Raw genomic sequence first — 22,598 nt, 5'->3', positions numbered from 1 at the left:
CACACACACACACACACACACACACACACACACACACACACACACAATAATGTAGTTATATAATCAGTGCATGGAGGACCCCCCTGTGATTAAATAAGATAACGATGAGTCTTCACAGAGTGTTGAAAATCACATTTTACTGTCAGTGATGAATAGCTTTTTGAAGCTGACGTGTCCCTTATGGTTACTGCACCGTACTGTTTGCGCTATTGGCACTGATTTGACAAAAAACAGCTCCTTTTATAAAAGCTGACTTTCCTACTCTGCTTTCTTTTTTACATGTGCATATCTGAAGTTGATATGAACACATGTAGATTTGTAAATGAGCTGATGCTCTCCATTTAGCTCCAATCGAGTCCATTCCGATTTGTTAGATCTGAGTTGGATGGGTGGTAATGAACCCCTGAGAGGCTTAAGATGATGCGAGTTTGGTGCTAGCACTGGCATGAAATATGGAGCAAGGTGATCCAGGTCATTCGTTATGTCGAGGGGCCACACAGGAGAAGGCGCACACCGAAGAGGAATCGTGAAAACGACTCGGAGAACGGGTGGGAGAATGTGTGAACATGTGTGTCTGCACTTTTACACCGAGGTTTTAGCAACAGAGCCCGGTGCATGACCAGTACACATGGCGCGATGTATGATTACGTGCCTATGCTGTCAGGTATGTGTGTGAACGTGCATGTGTGTGTGTATGTTTTAGAGGGTGTCTGAAAAAAAGTGAGGGAGAAGGAAAGAAAATATGGGGGTGGAAACATGTATTATGATGATCCTGATGCTTTTTCTGATGGTGTGCGTGCGCGTGCGTGTGTGTGTGTGTGTGTGTGTTTCAGAGGTGGTCAGCCTTACCAGCAGTAGTCCAGAAGATGCGGGGGCAGTACAGGGATGAAGATGTGCTGCCAGTACATAGGAAAGAGCAGAGCAGCTGCACCGTGGACACATGCCGTTAACTAGAGAAAGAAAGAAGCGAGAAGACATGCTCAACACAACTTTCCAACTGTTTCCTGGCAATTTCAATTATTGTTCAGTCTCAATAATTACCCCACAGAAAGAACCGCAACAAGTTTAAAAGAAATAGTAGAAAATAAATTTGAGCAAAACAAATATAAGTCTTATTTTTTTTCTTATACATTTCTTTAACTTATTCAAGTAAGTTCCTACGCAGCTAAAAATCCATCGAAGTCTAAATAACTGCAGCTCTATTTCCTTCTGAACATATATCCTGTTAACATCCTGTTTATTAAAAATATAGAGGTCTGATCAAGGTTGTTGCTGTGGTGATGAGCAGCTTTTAATCTTTCACAGACAAAAGCACTCCGAAAAAATAATCGTGATGCACCGACATGTCTGGTGCTGTTGTGATGAACACGACCTGCAAGCTATTGTTGGAGGAAGAGAAGAACCGACTGAGAGCTGAAGATCAACCAGTTGAGAGGAGCCTTGTCTTAAACATATGACAGAAACACAGCAGAGGAGAGACAGATTGATGAGGAGGTGAGAGGGAAAGTACTGAAAAGACTGACATGAAGAAAGGCAACACATGCTTTACACACAGAGAACATGAAACCAATGTTTCCTTCATATTGATTCATTTGTGGCGGGTCATCACTGCAGCAATATTGCTTCTTTTGCACATGGCATTGAGACAATTTACTAAAAAAAGAATTCAAAGCACAGATTCTAACCTGTTTTTGCAAACAGAAATGAGAGCGAATACAAGCCCAGTGTTCATAATTAACTGCTTTTCAATTCAATGTGAGAATTGTGCTGCGACCAGCACAAGAATAACAAAAAGGAGCCCAAAACAGTGCTGACAGCAGCCATAAAAATCTAAATTACACCAACTAGTCTGACTACAAAACTAAAGAGAAAATAAGCCCTTTTTTTTTTTTTTTTTTACAAATAATGAGAAGCAATCACATGAAGATGGCATTCCTGTTCAAAGGAGCTCTCTACATTGTCAAACAAAAATTATACATAAAACTAAAGTCATTGTATCCCATTGTCTTAAAACCAGAACCCCCCTCTTGACATCCCATCTCATGAAAACCCAGCTATAGTAATGACCTGCAACACACACACCCACACACACACACACACACACACACACACACACACACACACACTGAAACACACAGACACGGCAGGAAAAAAAGAGGCGTTAGCTCATCCCCCAGATTAAAATAACATGATTAAATATGGAAAGAGAACAGAGGTCTGAGGGGCTCCTGCGGGACTTCATTAGGGCAAATTGCCAAAGAATGAAACATGAGTTAGCCAAGAGAGACTGCGGGCTAGGCCAATACCGCCGGGACCCCGGAGCAGCAGCCGCCGTTATACTGCTGCAGCTTCACAGTCAATGTGTGAAGCGGACACACACTATCACACACGTGCACAACTACCAGGAGACCCCATGCTCACTCACACATACACAGTGTCACAATTGACCGGCCAAAAGCGGATGAGCTCGGCAACTGAAACCCACCAGCGGCCAGAGGAAGAGAAAGAGTGCCCCACCCTCGGAATGCACCCCAAACATCAACACCGGACATCTGAAAGGCTGAAAACAAAAAGTGTGTGTGTGTGTTTGTGTGTGTGTCCATGTGGCTCCCTCCCTGAATGCTTGTTTTAGCTGCATTCATTTTTCATATCGGCCAGAGAAAAAAAAGCAATGATCTTTTTTTTATTGTGTCTGTGCTTTTCTCTCATACACCCAGTCCCACAATAGTTAGGACTTAATCAACATTTAATTGGTGTCTTGCTCTGTGTATCTGCATATGCATATTCCCGCTGCATGCCGTCTTCAAATAAAACAACAATGCCACGCTCCTGTCAGGATTAATTCCCTGGCAAACAGTTTGTTTTTTTGCTAATTCTGAAAATAAATCAATGCTATGAATATTTATGTCTGAAAGTGAGGCACTTGGTGGAAGAGCTACGAACAAAACCATCACACCCTTCTCCCTTTTCCAAAGTGAGGATGGTAAGGGGCCATTAAATTGTGATGAAGAGAGGTCAGCAATCCGGCTGTGGATATACATACACACACTGAGCGGGGCGCCAACAGGCGAGTGTATTCCTCCTCTGGGAGTGCGAGACAAGCCCCAGTCATTCACTGGTACCAGGAGGTAATGGCACAGAACACCTCGCTAACCAACTCCAATTATCTCCACCAGGCCTCAAGGTGAGCCCCCCAACTGGCATGATTTACTCTCAGGTTGAAAGGGAAAACAGGAGTCTCTCTCTGCCTCTCTTCTTCTCAGGCTGGGTGGCTGGCTTGAGGGAGTTAGCCGAGAGGAGAGGGGGGGTTTACTGATACTAAGATAATGATTTATAAAGCAAAATCTAGATTTCTGTTTTCTTTTAGTTGCTATCTCTAAAGCAATGGAGGTGGCAGTGTGCCTGAGATAAGGCATTAGGAAAGAACTCCAGAGGAATAGTTCACATATTTGCTTCTCTAATTCAGCCTAATACAAAGCCCTGTGTCCTTGTTCAGGTTTTATAACGAACAAGGCAAAAAGTAAAAGGAATCTAAACTGGAAAAAAGAGAAATCGTACCCTTCTTTCTTTTTCTTCATTTAGAGAGGGGGGGCTTCACATGAGAGTGGGTCATGAGAGGCTAAGGCTGATAAAATATTTGCCAGGCTGATAAATAATAGATGAGTGGAGCCAAATGGCTTACACGCTCCACAAAAGACCTGGGTGCTTAATATTCCATTCAATGGAGAATCACAGATACAGTCCCCAAGAACAAATACAGGATTAGGTGCTGGGTCCAGTCCTCAGGGACCAGGGCTCTGCCCTGTAATGAGGGGCTGCCTGCCTCTTACACTGTGTGTGTGTGTGTGTGTGTGTGTGTGTGTGTGTGTGTGTGTGTGTGTGTGTGTGCGTGTGTGGGTGTGTGTGTGTGTGTGTGTGTGTGTGTGTGCGCGTGTGTGTGTGTGTGTGTGTTTCCCCCTTCCTCTGAGAGAAGCTAACCGATTATACAGCGACAGCCTGCTTCAAAAAGCAGTCAAGGTCTTTGGTTCCCTGAGAGCTTTTTTTAGTGCGCTGTAGCTGAGACAGAAAGTGTCCACACTAACACTGGTTTTCCAAGATCCATTCAACGGGACTAAAGGAAGGAGAGACAAGAAAAGAGATGGAGAGGATGATGTGAAAGTGGGAGAAGAAGAAAGAGAGAAGAGAAGAGATCAAAATGTGCATTTCAACTTTGAAGTAGGTAGCAATAAACTTAAGCTAAAAGGTCACACGCCAGCTTTGTCCATAATGGGGTCTGAGCGCAAGTCAATTGCTGTGTCGCATTTAATACAACAGACTCATAGTATACAGGAGGAACTACTGAATGTCTTAGCATACTGTTATTTGCAGTTATTGTAAAAAATAAAATCAACACAATCAGTTTATACGAACAGGATATGTGTGACGTGATGTCAATCAAACTGGGACTTTGGTGTGTCACTCCCAATTAAACTTCACAAATAGACATTAAAATGTTTTTCAATGATTTTATAGTAAATCTTTCTGCTGTGTTCACAAAGCTGTTTTACCACCATCTACAATTTGCTGTAATACTTTCCAGCTGTGAGCAGCTCCCCCATTTCCTTTGCGTGTTGCATTGTGGGAAAATAACGGCCATCAACAGCACTGTTTTTCTTTTAAGCCCACTTGTTTGATTCACCGGACTGCGCCACTTTTGCACAGTGAACACACCACATACGGACGTATACCTTGCTTAGAAGTAGTATCTTGTATGAAATAGGGATTCAGCTAATGGGTTTTTTTTCTGCAAGAAATTAACAAAAAAATCTAAATTATGACACACCAATTAAAAATACTTTCTTTTCTTTCTTTTTTTACAGGTGAGCAGAAACAACAACTCTCCATATTCATACACAACCCTTCAACAGGGATGTTTCTTTAAAGAGCTGGACCCACCAGAGACCTCAGATCTTCTCAACACTGCTACTCTGAGCTCAGTAAGCTTCCTCCTACACCATTCCTCTTTACCTGAGCAACTGGACATGTTGAAGTGAAACACAGGCAGAATATTGAGAAACTGCTACCGTGGGGGGCCGAGATACACCTTTTTCGCATATTTTTCATATTAAACTGCAGGGTTATGGAGATTTTACTGGACTGAGGACATAACAACGCTCACTCCCTCTGCTTAGATACTCTTAGATGAGAGAATCTTTCACACATGTTAAATTACAGCGAGAGCCGAGTGTGAGACAAATAGCTGCTGCTGCAGGCAATGTAATTCAATTTGACAGGAGGAATGGTATCAACAGAGTCGCTCTTGACCTCTTCACACCAGCCTCAAACACTCATTTCCCCTCCACTAGCCTTTCCTTCCAACTCTGTCCCTACGCACTCTCCAAATTCAATCCTCTCTTCTCTTTTCCCAGCCTCATTTCCATTCCCGTTCTTCATTTGTTATTCTGTCTTCCGCCTCTCATCCCGCTGCCTTCTGTCCATTGCTACCTCTCCCTCCTTTCTCCTGTTGGTTTATCGCCGTGTTAGCCTTTCCCTCTCCCCTCCCCTGCACAGAGTGAGTCACCAATTACGTTCGCTCTGCTTCTCCCTCTGTTGACAAACGCCGGTGTCAGGCCCGGCACAACACAGGTGTGCCACAAACAAGTAGGTGGCGCAGAGTGAGAGAGAGAGGGCACACAGGACGACACAGGTAACGGCTAACGCCAGGCCTCCCACGCATGCACGCACAGTCACTGACTCTCACAGAAAGACACGAGACATAAGGTACAAACACCTGTGAGCGCAGAAGACACACAAACAGATGCATGCATAAGAGACACACACACACACACAGCATGCACATGCACATTCACAGCGGCACAAGTCAGACACATGGCATGGGGCTGAGATAAGTCTATTGAGGAGAAGGATGTCCCGATGTTCTGCAGATGCCCCACAAGAGAAAGTCGCATTAAGACACCCAGGAAGAGGGAGGCAAAGTCAGAGAGAAAGAGAGGTGTAGCCAGGATAAGTGAGAGACAGATGGACAGAAAATAATAATGTCAGTGAGGAAGAATAACTTAGATAGAGAGAAAGTAAAGAGACAGAGAGAAGTAATGGAAAGAGAGGAGAGGAAGAACAGAGGGAAAGGCAGGAAACAGAGAGACAGCTGGCACTCTAGGGCATGGTGGATGGATAGTTCCTTGTTAGCATAGGCCTGACAGGCTGATGAGAGGGCTGCTGTCAGCCGGTGCTGGGGCCGGGCTGTGTGAGTTTGGGCGATAGGCAGGGCAGAGGCTGGGCTCGAGAGCTGGGGGGCCTCGGCAGATGAAAGACACGGAGGGTGGTGGGGCGATGGTGGTGGGGGTCCTCCCAACTGACTAGTTAGAGGAAGGGCCGATGCAGCCCTATTATACGGCCCTATGACAAGGCTGCACGCTCGACTGGCTCCCGCCCCTGCGCCACCGCCGACCAGCCTTTTAAAACAGTGGTACCATTCACCTCCGGTCACGAAACAGCAATAAGTCAACTGACGCATTGTTGTAAGATCATGATTTATTCCTTTGCTGTTGGCTGCTTGCGAGACGCGGCGGCCATGTACCGGCAGACTGACACACTGGGTTCACCGGGGGCTTTAACACAGGCAGCACCTAGAGCAGGCAGAATAAATGCAGTATATATATCGTTGTGTGTCTGTGTGTGCGTGTGTCTATCTCATTCTCGCTTTCCACTTTCTCTTTGCTTGGCTGAGAGGCTGGACAGGCGGAGGTGGTGAAAAGCAGCTGGATGGTACTAACGATGTTACTAACAATACATTCTCTCATACATCCTCTATCTGTGGCAAGCAGACTATATAAATATTACCTGTCTATCCAGTGACTGCTAACACTCACTTTAACAAACATTTTGACAAACTCTGACGTTAATTATATATTTCCCATTTTAAGATATTTGATCAGAAGACAGTGGTGTGGATAATGAGCCAGGCTTTTTGCATTTAAGTATGTATACACTTAGATAGCTGGCCTACAGATTTATGGCAGCCATTTCCACCTGAACTAGGAGGTCATTCTACCCAAAAGCAACACACACAAAAAACACATCACAGGAGCAGTAATAACATCAGGCCTGCTCGTAATCCCAGTGGAGATATGAAAATATCTTTGTAATGCAGTGCCTGACATATATCGCTACCAAACCAAAACACCTCTCCCGGAGGAAGATAGACAGGGAGACAGACAGATGAGTGGATAAAGGACTGCAGAGGAGAAAAAAGGTTTACAGGGGTAAAGGTCTGACGTGGAAGCTCTTAAAAAATTCCGTCGGCATACATTTGTAAAAGAAACAAGCCAAGATTAGTCTCAGAGCGGCAGAAAACTATAAATCATAGACAAATATCGCCTCCACCCCACCTCCCTGCTAAAAAGAAAAACACCTTCACCCTTGAGTCTGATCATTTACATCGTGTAACCCTCGTGTCACAGCACAGTGTGCAGCCTAGACCCTGAGCACAGTGCTGCTAGTCTGAGGTGCTGAGGGGAGACAGGTGATATTCTCTGAGGGCTGGGTAATTTTTACAGATCTTTCCGAGGATAGCTCCTATGGGAGACCTTGGGTACCGTTCCCTCCAGCACCCATCACCACCCACAGGCCCCTCCGGCTGTTCAGTGTTCTGCAGCCTTGTAGATACCAAGGCAGGACCGGCTACACTACAGATACAGAGAGGACTTGGATGACATCACTTCCCTCTCCCATCTCATCTGTCATAAACATTTGGCTCTGCCTCATCAGCCACATAGATAACAGGGGGGAGGTTGGAATGAGGAACAGAGGGAGGAAGAGGGGAAGAAAGACAGAGATGTCCTCCCTCGTACAGAGAGAAAGAAGGGACTTTAAATAATGTGAGAGAGTTGAGACATGTAATAACGGATAATTTATGGCTTTTTGGCCATTAATATGTTGCGGTTATAAAACAAACAGTCAGATATAATCCAGCTTTAGTGTGGATTTCACAGCTTGTCAGAGCGTGGTGATAGTGCGGCTGTCTGAGCGCAGGACGCTCGGGCAAAGAGGGGCTGGGGGGGCAGACAGATCTGTACAAGTAGCGTAGCCATGTCAGATAAATATCCTCATCGTACTAATTAGGGGTTGATATCCTGTTGGATTATTGATGAAGAGAATCATGTTCAATCTACATTTGAGTTATATACTTTTTTTTTTTTTTTTTTTTTTTTTTTTTTTTTTAAAAAGGAGGGCAAATCGGTATCTGAATTTGTAAAGAAGCCAAAAATAGCAACCGTGACTCTCCATGACTGTAAATTAGAAAACATAGTAAGATAGCGAACATGAAATCCTACATTACACAGCATGACTTAATGAAAACATTTTTTGAATAAAAGCTACACCTCAACTTCAATGAAATGTTTGTGAAACTCGCCCTTCAAGTGGTTGCAGTATTTGTTTTCCAACCTTGTGTCTGACAGGGCAGAGCTGATAACTGACTGCAGCTGAGAGAATGACTGGGAAGGAATGGACTCACAGTGCTAAGCTTGCTTGAGGTAATGATGATCCGCCGTTCATGCAGCATACTGGCGTAGAGCTGGAGCATGTTGTTGACATCCACAGCCACAAAGTACTCTGTCAGGTTCCTCTGGAGATAGACAGGAACAGAGGGATATGCAGGTTCATAACAAACTGTCCTTGTTTACAGTAAAGTGTCAATGCTACAGACGGGGAGAGTGCCTGAGTGTGCCATAAAGAGAGACATACAGTACTGGCTGTAAAAGGACTTGGACTTCAATCTCTGCACATATTGTTTTTGCAGTCCAAGGAAAAGAATGGATGAGAAATACAGATTTAAACCATCTTATATAGCCATGTTTGGGGAAAAAAAAGACAACGTGTCAATCAATGTTGCTTGAATTTGTCAGATTGATTGATACCCATTTTCATCTGGTGTCCCTTGTCATAAAGACTTGGGATGCTCCATGCTTGAGCTACAATTGGAATAGAACATACAAAATAAAATAAAAGATGTTCATTTGAATCCCCTAATACCCACGATGATCACTGAACTTGGATATTAAAAGTACAAGCACCACAGGAGATAAAACTGAAAAAAGGATGATGCAATAATTTCAAAAGGTGACAAGTGTATTTGATTAAAAAACGATTAGAGACAAAGATGTTTCCAGAAGAAAACGCATCTCTCTCTTCAACTCCTTTCTTTTCTTTTTCTATGAATACTTACGCTCTCAGGGATGGTTGGCAGTCCATTGATATCCGGGGCGATGAAGTAGGAGTGCTGCGAAAACACAAACATGCAGGAGAAAGAAGAGGGAAGGTCACAAGTGAAGCATACCACTCACACAGAAAAGAATGAGGGGAAGAGGAGGGGGGGGAAAGGCCGTTCACTTTGTTCTATGATTTATGGCTCATCTTCAGCTCTGTCTATATGAATTGCTGAGCTGGTGTCTGAACTGTGGCAATGCTTTTATCAGGCCCGCAGAACAGAGAAAGCTCAATAGCAGCTCAGCTCCCCATAGACACAGACTGGGGTGATGTCTCCGGTGGAAAACAGAGTCTTTATTTAAGCATTAAAAAGGCTTGGGGAGCACCAACACACAGACAAAAGTATGTGCACATGTGCTCATGTGCATCCACACATCCACACAGACACTCACACACAGGTTGTTTAGAGGATCACAGGGCTGCCTGTCTCACTTTGGGAGAGCAGGGCAGGTTCAGTGTTCAGATAAAAGGGGCCTGAGAGAGGTGGTGTTTGGAGACAGGTAGACAAAGCATCAACTGAAACACACTGTTGTGTTTTTCACACACACTCTCCTGTATGCTTATCACACCTGTGTTTCTGGAGGCCTTCACTCTACCATCTGTTGCAGGTATTTGCTTAAATTGTAAATGGAAATCATGAAAATACAGTGTCTACAGTAAATACTTGCACAGTATTTAAAACGTTAAAATGTATTTCATCTTCTAAGACTTTTAAATTCTTTAAACAGAAGACGACATAACAGTAATGCATTACATCACAAACAATATAATTAAGAGTATGCAAACATAAGAAGAGTCATTCAAAAGCAGCAACCCCGCCGTAAATGTCACCACCAAGAAAGAAAGCTGTCTCTGATTATAAAGACATGAAAAGCTCTGGAGAGTAAAAGCCCGTCACAGTCAGACAGTAAAAATATGGAGTTTAAAAAACCCACAACAATGGAAGAATATTAGCTTCATGTACTCAGCCGGGTCGTGACAATTTGACTTGATTCTGTGCTATTTTGAGCAATGCTGGGTTCACCCTCGGTCACAACATTGTTCGCTAGTAAGCTGCTAAGTACAATGTTTCGTGAGCACATTTCACATATAAAGTGCTGCTGGTCAGTTTTGTTCTGGCGCCTGACACAATTTCTCAAAATTGTTTATTCAGATGTGAATTTCTAATCCCGTTACCATGAAAATTACAGAATGATGCGTATTAGTCTGAGTGTGTTTGAGAAAACACAACAATAACAGACTCTGATGATGAGGAAAGTGCAATGGCAGCACATAACTGTGTCTGTGGTTGACATTGGACCATTCAGTCTAATGTAAAACAAACTAAAATGTTTCAAGTGCATTAAGTTGGAAAAATGTGAAAACAATTACCGCGAGTAAACAACAGTCATTCCCTGAGGACGAGTGTTGTCATCAAGCGAAGCTTAGAGGAGATGAACATGCAGCACACACAGACATTCTTCGCCTTTTGAGTTTTTTTTATGGGCAATGATACTGTTTCTGAGCATAAGCAACTCCTACACCCTTCCTCTTTATGGCAAGTGAATTTCTTTAAATGTTTGAATTACTGCGGCTATATGTCCATGCATATAATGGCCAGCTACCATTACACCGTAACAGTATCTGCAAAGAAACATAATTTTTGACATGGCAGTCAAAGAGAAAAGCATAGGCAGGGAAACAATTTGTGATGCTTGAGCAGATTCCCTCTTCCCCCGTTTCAGCTGCAGACGTTAGCTTTACAGCTATTAGTTTATTGTGACGTACTGCTGCTATCACTGTTCAGCCTCGTATCACGCTTATATACAGAAACGCTCACTGACACGTGGTTAGCGCAGTGAAACAATGGGTCAGGTTAAGGAGGAGACAATTCAGTAATGGCATTTTTCAGAGAGACAAATCAGGAGGAAATGAACGTAGTTTGAGACCTTTCTCTGTCTCAGCAATGCACTCTTATGAGATCTAGCAACTTTGCTTCATTCGCAACAGGCCCCTGAGATAACTTCCAGCATTAACGTACTTCTTTTAACCAAAACAGTGATGTTTCCCTAAACGTTTTGGTGCCTTAATGTAACTGAAAAGCAACCATTTTGAGGGGTCCTGTAGTACTTTACTTCAGCATTTACTTTGGGTTTCACAAGGGACACGAACAGCCATGAAAAGGGGTAACAGTCCTGTGTTTGTTTGACACATTCATCCTTTGTGGATGTTTTCACTTGTTATACTCATAATTATACCACGTAACTTTCAATAACGGTCGTTTGAAATACCAACACTACACTTGTAGTGCTCTGTGCGTTGCTCACTGTACCGCGAGACATTCATCATATCAGAGGTTTGCAAAAATGTACGATGCCGACATTTTTAATGGCAACTTTATGAAACACAAATTTAAAGCGACTGATAAAAAAACGCTTGTGTACAACTTTTAACCGATTTACACTTGAATGAAGTCAAACGTTTCGCAGTACACCGCCTTTATCTTCACCTCCGTTCTGGAGCTCCCACTGAATTTTCACTTTCCAGTTTCCAACTTTTTGTAAAAATCATTAAAAGAAGACACACACAAAAGTAAATATTTGAACGACTGTAATTTTCTGATCATACCTTGTTAATTAACTCTTCCGGGTAACTCCCACTCTTACGTTGGTATACAATGAGGGTACAGATGAGCGGAGTTCTGCTGCCACCTTATTCTAACCTGCTGTGCCATTCTCACTTTACATGGGGCTCAATGCTCCATTGCCTAGAATCCAGCAGCTGCCAGAAAAGTGGATTGATTCTTAGATATCTTTATAAACAATACTGTATGTGGGAAGGGAAGCCTGTTCATCGTTGACTGAATAGAAGACTAGCAATAGAATAATTAAAATGAGATAAAAGAGCAATTGTAACTGAACAAATAAAATCTCAATCAAAGATCAGGGACTCGAGACAATACACCTGAGGCAGAGAACAACCCTCCATAACCATACATAGTGCTCTGTGTGCTAAATAATGTTTCCCTGTTGGTCGACAAATTCATGGCACTGTGATAATCAGAAGCCGTGCTCCTCAACTCAACCCAGGCTTTTATTGGCTGTTTGCTTGCTTATCTGCATTTTTCTTTTTCTTTCGAAGACATGTTTATATAAAAACATTGAAAGTGGGTTAACTGGAAAGGCATCAAGGAGATTTTTTGAGCACAATTGCCTTTGCTTTAAACATAAAGAGGGGGAAAACTTTTGATATTCAGAGAGAGAATATAGCAGTGTGGAAAGGCATTAATCATTTACAAAGTTTGATTGTTTTCCAGAGAAGAAGAAACATACACCAAGGCCCAGGATAGTTTGTTTTTGTTATATTTAAAAAGATAGCGCAGCTTATTTGGCCAAATTGGAAAGCCGTTGCTCCCATGCGATTAGTACAGCAGCGGTTTCATATTTCACAGCAGCCTCCTTCCCTCCTCCCGTTTCTGCCGTTCATTCATTCCCCTCCACTCACCGGCTCCTTGCTTCGCCAATCTCTCAGTACTTGCCCAGTGGCAATATACAACTGCTCATTCTTGCACAATAAGAGAGGGAGATAGAGAACAAAAGAGGGTTCACACATGAAAGGGGACAATGATCCTTTTTCTTGGCTGCCACGATAAAACAAAAAACACATCTTTAAGGGAATAATTCGGCTTCATCAATTAAATATCAAACTAGTGGCTTCTCCAGAAGAGACATGGAGCCATCACCTCTGTTCTCCGGGGCTTCTTTTCCAATGAAGCTCCGAGATGCAGATGAAAAGATTTTGTTCACATACAGAGCTGAGAAGAAAACTGACGCAAAGAAATAATAAATCACAAGGAATATGTATTGACCTTGTTAACCTCCATATAGATATATTGATTACCTCATATAAGTCTTGTTATGTTGTAAAGTCATCTGTGTAATTAGATGTGTATCCTTCTGAGACCTACGCCACAGAAAAGACCCAGAGTTGCTTTTTTAATTGGTCCAAAAAAAAGGAGCGAAGGTCCTCAAGGACAAAGGCTACCACTGGAATTCTTTTAATCCCGTTACCGTGTGGAGTCTAAGCAACTCGAAAATAAAGATATTAGAGAACAAAATATTTTAACTCGCAACCGTCCCACTGAAAATCATTACATTCTACTTAAGTTGTCCAGGCTAATGGGAGCGAAATCTGTTTAAGAGTGAGTGTTTCATGTCGGAGCTGCAAACACACAAGAAGAGATTGTGTCAGAGGTAACACAAACACTGGCTGACTTTGAGGGACCCGGGCTCGTTAAGCCATTTCACTTTTTGATAAGCAGGAGACATGACGAGTTGTGAAAGGACCCATCCAGTTTAAACATGTCAGGCTCTGGCTTATCACCCAAAAACCTGTTAGCGCCACTTCTTGTTTCCAAACAGTGTCAGTCCGGGGCCCTCTGTGTCTCTCAGTTCCTACCTAGTGTATCCTAACCTCCTCCTGCTCTCCTCTCTGTCTGATCTGTTCTCTCATTTTTCTCATCCATTTCAACCCGTTTTCTCCATCTCTCCTTGTTTCTGCCTGTCTGCCCTATTTTCTTCTGTCTGTTTTCATGCCATCTTTGTCTCCTCCTCATGTCTTTGTGTCAATTGCATTTCATTTCTAATTTTTCCTTCCTTTGTCCACACTTTTTTCCTATTATATCTGTATCTTTAGTGTCTCTCGCTCTACTTTTAACTTCTTCAGCCAACATCCTTTTCCTTTCTGCAGTCTCCTTCCTAAAACAACAGACTACTGCAGGAACCTACCTGTCCCCCTTTCTAGCTCTACTCTCAGCTGTCTTGCCTCTGATAAGGGGGAATATGAGATCTATACCTACCACACTCAGGTTGACTGGCGTGAAGGGCTTTGGCACAGGCAGATCATAGAGAGAATTCAGCATGTCATTCAAGTCATTTTCCTGGGGGAGAGAAACAAACAACAAAAGAAAAAAACAAACATAAAAACATGGGACACATGAATTTTATTTACTTGTTTTGTTGATGTCACAAGTTATGTGTCAATCTTAACAACGGCGCTGGGATAGGCGCTGGTGCAGACCAGAGGGCAATCCTGCAGCGAGGCCTGAAGGGCTCCAAAACTTCCGACTGACATATGTTTAACGAGCAATGGTGAGGTTAAAAGACGGCTGAGTGTGGGGCTGCAGATGCTTATTATCCGGCAGCGTTGATTTACGGCCAAGAGCGGGCTGTCAGTAATTAAGCTGGGGTCCCCGTTCCAAAGACGGGGTCTTTAAGAAGCCGTCAGAGAGAGCTAGCTTGACCACAGAACAAGCGAGAGATTATTCTTCCAGCATTTATGAGCTCTGCGACAAGATTATTATTTACACTCGGTCCTCTGCCTGGAGAACTGAAAAAAACAACAGTCTGCAACTAACTACTGCGAACACGGGGATGGCGCATTGTTGTTTGTTTTAGATTATTTTTCTAGTCGCCCTTTCAGAGAACTTAGTTTTGGCTTCGAACAGTTGCTTGTTTGAGGACATGTGCATGAGTGCGAGTGTATTTGTATGCGCGAGCCAGAAGGAAATAGAAACTCGAGAGGAATGGGTGGCGATATACTGTAAGAGAAGGAGAAGGGTGGGAGGGAGGGGATGTGTTGGGGTGTGTGCAATCGAACAGCCTCCTGTCATGAGAGGCTCAATGCTCACACGCATGGTCAGCAACACAGCCTGGGGAAACAGTTCATTTACCCCTCGCCCTAAACCCTCATCGCTCTTCTGTCTTCCCTCGTCTGTCAACATCTCCCTCTCGCCCGGAACGGACAGCGGAGTAAATAGAAACCAAATCATGCACACTAACACTTCAGTCACCCAGGATTTCCACCAATCTTTCCGTCTCTCTCTTACTCACACACAAACCGGTCTATTCTACTCATCTGGCTCTGTCTACACTCGACTATCCCGCCTTTCAATCACGTTAATGCGAGTATATGTTGAATGTTTATGTGATATGTTTGCGATTGTCTGCTTTAGCGGGCCTCTCTGTCCTGATCATCGCTCTCTAAGGATCTTGGAAGAAGCAGTGACTACATGACAATTGAAAGCGGTCCCAAAGCTCTCTGCAGCTTTCACTTGCTCTGCCTCCTTCCCTCCCTCCGTCGTCTCTTCTCACTTCAGTCTCAACATGGGAACATCACCTACACCCTCTGCGCTAGACGCCGCACATCTCCCCAGTTTGTTGAATATTTTACATTTCCCCTCCCTTTGCTAGTACAATGCAGTGAATAGTCAGGGGAAAAGACTTTTGTGAAGTGCGAGCATTGTGTATGTTTGTGTGTGTGGTTTTGTTTTTTTCTTAACAATTTGTTTTCCAGTAAATCATCAGGAATAACTTCCAGTGTCAGATCAGCGTTTGGTCTGTGAAATGTCAACATTGTTGCCGCTAACAACAGGAGCCAAGTGGAGCCCAAGACGGCGAACAAAACTTGCAGACAAAAGGGAACATGCAGAAGAAGCACAGAATGGAGGAAAATATCTCACCACAGTACAGTTTCAAAAACATTAAACTGTGCTTGTTTCATAGTCAAACCAAACCACCATGTCTTATTTCTCATGTACCTACCTTGCAATACATACAATTATAAATACCTCCGAGTAGACGATTACCTGTTGTTTTGTTCGGTAGTCTGCCAGAGTATTTAGCAACTTGTAGTAGATTTCAAACCATGGTAGATAACTGAAAGAGTCAGAGGGACAAAACAATTAATGACAATAAACAAACAAGATGTGCATCAGTATAAATGTAGAGGGATTTAGTCTTCTGAAAACTATTATTTGAGTGTTCTCTTTCTTTGCCCATCACAATCTATATACAGTACATTATTCCACCATCTGCTAGACAGTAAAACCATTAAACAGCACTGAGTTTTTAATGTATAGCCTTGCCATATAACTCTGTGTATGTACTGGCTATCGTTAGTGACCCATTGTTTATGGATCAAATACACTCAGGACATTGATAATGGATTGTGTTCCCAGCTAGTCCAAAGCACAAAGTCTTTGTTACAATGGGAAAAAAATTAAATGCTATGTAGTTTCGTATTATGACATTCTTCGACACCCAGGGCCTGGGGCAGAAAAAACAAAAAAAAATGATTTTAGATTCTTTAATAAAACAACACCATAGCTTTCATGTGATGTGGAAGGATGCTAAGGTTTACAAGCATGCGGCTCACAGATGCACAGGGTTAACAAAATGCAGCCCAAGATGCCTCGCCTCCCCCCCTCCTCCCCTCTTTCGCCTCCCCCTCCTCCTCCTCCTCCTGCCCCTCTCTGTGTTTCTTCTTATGCCCTTCGCATTAAAAAAAATATATTTTCCTTATGCAATTAATGTTAAATAAATAAATTCATTAACAAGCTCAAAATAATTTATACTGCAGTGTTTGTGTTAAAGCTAATGACTGAGCACACCAACCATAAGCTAAAAGCATCTGCGGCGTGGCTTTCTTTACAAAGTTGACATATTCTTGGCCAAGTCCACTTGCTTTCTCGATGGAAGATGGCCAACATTTTCTTCTGGCATAAAAGAGGGCTCAGTTTATTTAATGTTATGCAATCAATAATAATAAAAACATAGTGTCCTGTCAATGTATTGATTTTGTATTTAGTTTGGGGTTTTAACATGCATTTTTGAACACTGCATGAATAATGATTCTACATAAGGACTTCTTAGTATCCCGATGAAATAAACAGAAACTCACATTAATGCTTCATTAACTTGCCTGGCTGCAGGGTTGAAAAATACATTTGTAGCAAAATGAGCCAATCAATCAAAAGTGGATTCTTATTTGCTCACCAATCTCAGTGAGTGTTCCTCAATGTCTATAAGTGAAAACAGTGTTAAGTACAAGTCGTTAAGACAATAATTTAATTCAAGTAAAAAAATCTGACAAAGAGGTTAAATCTGCCGTTTCTTAGTTCTAATAGATGACACATTAGTCAGAGTGAAGCTTTGACTGCGTGTGAGTTTATAAGCCAGTGAAGTCCTGCTCAGGCAGTTGGCTGGAGACTGAGGAGTTTCCAGGGCATGGGTCACCGGCTGCTCTGTAGACTGGAATTAACAGACAACAAGAAAACAATAAAGTGAACCTAATGCAAATTTTCATATCGCTAAATCCGCAAGGGGCCAATGACAGGCCAGGTTCCCGGAGAAGTGCAGCCAAGCGCACCAATCAGAGAGGCTGAGTGACCATTAGCCTGAAACAATCAGCCTCTTAACATGCCAATATTTTGACGTCTGTGTGAAGATTTAACGCAATCAGGTCACATTCGCAGGAAAGCCTAAATTCAAACATGCGTATGTTAATTCACATGCTGACCGGATATCAAGCTCGAAGACCTATTTCTGCCAAGACAACCCAAATATCTGCATATGGGGTCAGTTTACATTTAGCAATTGCACGAAAAGGTCAGTATATATAATGACTGACGGGGGAGGGCAAAGCCTTTGTATTATCTGCCTCCTGTATGTGTGTTTAAAAAGCCAGGCTTCTGGACATTAATCCTTCATTTTTCACCGTCGAAGGGGATGTAAATAGGAGTCTTGCTGTCAGAGCAGCCGTCAGGCCTCACAGATCTCACAGTCATTACACTCCTACACAAAGGTGCTGTAAATCCTTTGTTTTAGAGGAAAACACATGATCGCTGGTGAAGGCAGCCAAGCACAAATTATCAATATTCTTATAACATCTTCCTGCAATAAGTAATGCCTTTTCATGCTTAATTAAAATGCAATAGAATGAATACAACTTAGAGATTGTTCTACTTATCCCTCCCTCCCCCCTGCTCTGCGCTCTCTGTTGATGCAAAGTTAAAGTTTGGAAAGCTTAGAGAGATACTCCTACTCATCACAGTTCATTGCTCAGATCTGTTTGTGCTCCGCAAATCCTCCGATAGAGAGAGAGAGAGAGAGGCATCCATCACAGGAGTGCTCAGTGTGTGGGGGCCCCACAATCTCTCCTGCCATTTTAAACACATGTCTTCTCAAAGTGCCATGTACTCAAAGAATGAACCAGTTAATCTGCGGTCCACTCACAGCCCGTCATGCTCTTCATCCAGGGCTCAGACTACCTAACCGCACGGAAATATCTGACAGAAGACAGGTACATGAAGGTGCCTTTGGGAACTTACAATTATGCTATTATGGACACACACAAAAATGCAGCTGAAATAGGCTTTCACAAAGAAATGTGTGAACCGAGAGTGAAATAAACTATTCACAAAATGTCCAAATATTGTGAACGACATTGTGAATAAATATTCTTATACTCATACGTTTTAACTATACACGTCAGTAGTTAAGGCATTTGATTGACTCTTTATATTGGAGTACTTAGATCGGCCCTTTTTGCTGCAATAAAGTACCTGTTGGGTGCTAAACACGACACTCATTCCTGTTCCTTAGATGAGTCTTAAATCTCCTTTAATGCACAGGTATCTGTAATCGTAAGTCATCTTACACTTTGTAGACGATTTCATTACACCTTTACATTCTCGGGTTAGGGGTTAAGTACAGGGAAGGAAGTGTCCTCCGGCGAATCGCTAAGTGACCACAAACTGGAGCAACGCAGTCCCTAAAACGTATCCTTAAGCCCCAGCCATCAAATAAAGATCCACATTTCTCCAAATTACTCCCGTGTTCAACAGAAAAACTGTCAAATGTGGGGGACAAAGAACGAGAGAAAATGGAGAAAAACAGGATAAAACAGAACAAGTTAAATTATCTATTTTGTGTTGTTCCTCATTTTGTGGAGCATATGCCTGAAGGGAGCATGGCCCTTCGGCCACGGCTTTAGCAGTGAGACTACAAAGGGCTATCCACATAAAACTGCCCTCCTCATTAAGGGACTTCCTCCTGTAAGGAGAGGTGACAATTTTACGGTCCAAACACTTCAACATTCACAGAGACGAAAAACTGTTACAGTTTTATTCTATATCCATGGGAAATTAAAGATGAAATAAAAAATAAAATAAACTAGTCGGTCTGGGCCTTACTACTTTACATTTTAACTGATAATTCTTTCAGATAAATCATTTACATTATCTGTATTTTTCTCTTCTTCTTTGGTTATATCTTCTTCTTTTTTTAAAGACAAACTAATCTGCTGTCCTTTCCATAACACTGTCTTGCATGGCAGAATGAAAAACAGACTTATAAACATAATTACATGTTCAACCAACACACTACAGCAGTAACCTACCCAATTTAATTTACACATTTCTCAATGAGATATCGTGAATGTTTTTTTATGCTTTAGAATAATGACACTTGTCTTAATAAGAAGACAAAAAAATAAAGACAAACGTAACTGGGGAGCACGCAAACAATTTTAAATTAACGTAAAAAAAAAACTTTCTATACGTTGTCTTATTAAAAATGAAGCAAGCCATGCAAACTACTCAAAATGCATAATGAATTTTATACATCATATGTCAAATGAATTAGCATGTCTAACTCAGCGAGAGGGACAGGGGAACCTCTGCTAATTGGCAGTGAAGCTTCATGCATAATTATGGGCCAAGCGTCTTTGCTGTCGCACTGTGGCAGTAGCCGAATAACGAGGAGAAAAGAGGGAGGGAGAGAGAGGAAGAGAGAGAGAGAGAGAGAGAGAGAGAGAAAGAGAGGAAAGAAAAGAAAAACAAAGGCCATGGAAGCTGGCCGAGAAGGGTGGGTGGTGTGGGGAGGAGGGACACTGTTCTTCACAGCAGCTCATCAGGGCAGCGACAAACCCACGACTGTCCATCAACAGCCACACACACCGATAACACACACACGCACACGCCCATAACGCACGTACACACACACACACACACACACAGACACACACGCGCATGCATCACTTACAGGAGTGCTGCTTTACACTAACAGAGAAAAAGAAAAGGCTTTGTGCTCCTTTCCCAGTTTGTTGTTTGTTAAACTGCTTAATACATTCATTAAAAAAATATTTATTTGTACATTTTCCTCAGTTTATTCTAAAGCACATGAGCCTGTCCATTGAGATTATCACTGGAGTGCTCCTTCTTTGTAATGGTAAGGTAATTACATCTGTAAAAACATAGTGTCAACATGCAATTACATGGGAATTAAATGATAATAGCCTTTCTTGGAGAGCAATTATGCAAAGAAAATGATATGTTCCTGGGTTTGGTATCCTCATTTATCTACGCTGTGATAAGATGAATCCACCTATGAAATATCAAAAACTGCTAAACTTTTGGGTAATTATAGCCACATCACTAACATAATTGTGTGGGCAGATGAGAATATAAATGTGTTATTCTGGCATAGTGCAGTTCAGTGTGAAGAGAGGAAATACTGTCTGAAAAGAATCTGTGCTCACTTCTAAGATCTGGTAAATTAATTTTTTTTTCATCAGACTTAAGAAATAAATGCAGATATTAAAAAAAACTGTTCTGAGACTGATCTAAAAGCGCCAAAAAAGGCTAAGTCTTGGTTATTTTAACGAATAAATAAAAGCAATGGTGTTTGAAAAAGTCATTTTCCACACATTTTCTTGATTCTGATTCAGAGTAAAATAATAAAGGCTGACTTTTATATGTTTGGATTTGTGATCTGCAGCACAACTTATACTACATCCAGTTGTCACTCTTTTGACATTCTTTTAATTTATGGGAGTTGGATACTATTTAAAATTACAAAATGTTTGATACTGAGTGCTGAAGACTGCGGTAAGATTCAGTTCATTAGAACAACATGGTTTTGAACAAATCCAAAATATATATATGGACCTTGGAGTGTTAAAAGCATAACAAGATTTACCGTGAATATATGCACGTGTGTGTGTGTGTGTGTGTGTGTGTGTGTGTGTGTGTGTGTGTGTGTGTGTGTGTGTGTGTGTGTGTGTGTGTGTGTGTGTGTGTGTGTGTGTGTTACCTGAGCAGACACATGCAGACCCGGCAGCCTTGAGTGAGTCGACAGAAACCAAACCTCTGTTTGCCGTCGATGTCCGTCAGCACAAAGGTAAAATTCTGCCCCACCTGATTCTGGGAAACCCTGAAGCCGGCACAAAGGGAAAACAAACACACTCACAAATGACCAAAACCATATAATAATCAACTGAATGCAATGGGGTGCACTAAATCTATGAAATCATATACATAAAAAAAAACAAAAAACACAATTTTGGTCTGGCTGGATGGAGAAACAAACTCATTCTCAGACAAAATGACACCATGAGCTAAATTTTCAATGTCCAAATCTGATGTCACATATTTATTCCCATTATGACTTGAGAAACATAAAAAGCGTTTTGAAATGGCAGAGAAGCTCTGTACTTCCCTACTCCACTAGATGGCAGCAGCTCAGCTTCAGTAAAATACTGTACATTCCTCCCCCTCCCCCCTTACACTCTCTGTCTTTACAATTTTAACATGTCATTTTCCAGCCTCAAAATATAGAGGCCGCTACTTTTCAAAAAGCTGCTGGTCTGATCAGACCTCTGTAAGGTAGAATAAAACACACCTCCTTAGACTCAGGACACACACACACACACACACACACACACACACACACACACACACACACACACACACACACACACACACACACACACCATCATTAATGAAACTTGTTGCCAACATTATTATAGTGTGTCTTCATCATCACACCATTTACATTTGGGGACATGTTGCCAACAGCTGCGTTGTTTGCAGATACAGTCAATGCAGATTGTATGCAAGAACATGTCAGATGTGTTGGGGTTTAAGACCAGAGAGGCTACTTGCAATCACACACAGTGAGCGTAAATCATCATGTGACTGTACCTAGGAATGAATCATTATCATGTCCTCCTTCAAATGCATATGCGTTTCTGTAATGAGAGGAGAGCTAGGTGTGCATATCTGTGTGCGGTATGTGAAGGAGGTGAAAGTGCGCTGCAGTGCTAAAACAACGGGGAAGCTGAAAGGGAGAGGAATCGTACCTTTCCACGTCAAAGGGAAAGCAGAACTTTGGTATCGTCTGAAGGACCTCCTGAGAAACCAGAACAGAGAGAGACACACACACACATTTTTAGAGAAAAACACATCACAGGGAAAACAAATAATAACTGCTTATTTCAATATGACGTTCTCTTCAGCCTCCACTAAGTGGATGCTATCAATTGGCTGAACAAAATGAGGATTAATGTTAAATGCTGCTGATAGCAATCTGACAAAGTCTTGACATCCCAAACACTACAGCCTAAATGCACTTAATCCAAATGAATGGGCAATATAACCCACTTCATTTGGCAGAACAGAGTGGAACGGTTCCCTTTTTTTTACGAGGATGGGGGTGGATCTCGATCCACAG

The 22,598-nt window shown here is 42.2% G+C and overlaps 1 protein-coding gene across 1 annotated transcript in view; it reads right to left on the bottom strand.

Annotated features, from left to right (window-relative positions):
• The window catches only part of dennd1b (DENN/MADD domain containing 1B), a gene marked incomplete at both ends in the record, with an annotated part of 98,618 nt that overhangs the window by 36,815 nt on the left and 39,205 nt on the right, over window positions 1-22,598 (bottom strand). Inside the window, 8 exons of the mRNA XM_079221472.1 lie at window positions 850-950; window positions 8,516-8,626; window positions 9,227-9,280; window positions 12,751-12,810; window positions 14,105-14,185; window positions 15,893-15,962; window positions 21,180-21,299; window positions 22,228-22,277. Of these exons, the coding sequence (XP_079077598.1) occupies window positions 850-950; window positions 8,516-8,626; window positions 9,227-9,280; window positions 12,751-12,810; window positions 14,105-14,185; window positions 15,893-15,962; window positions 21,180-21,299; window positions 22,228-22,277 (647 nt within the window). The remainder of the gene's footprint in view (window positions 1-849; window positions 951-8,515; window positions 8,627-9,226; window positions 9,281-12,750; window positions 12,811-14,104; window positions 14,186-15,892; window positions 15,963-21,179; window positions 21,300-22,227; window positions 22,278-22,598) is intronic.

This window comes from Taurulus bubalis (assembly GCF_910589615.1).
Source record: "Taurulus bubalis genome assembly, chromosome: 7".
Classification (NCBI taxonomy): domain Eukaryota; kingdom Metazoa; phylum Chordata; class Actinopteri; order Perciformes; family Cottidae; genus Taurulus; species Taurulus bubalis.
This window is presented reverse-complemented; position numbering and strand designations above follow the sequence as displayed.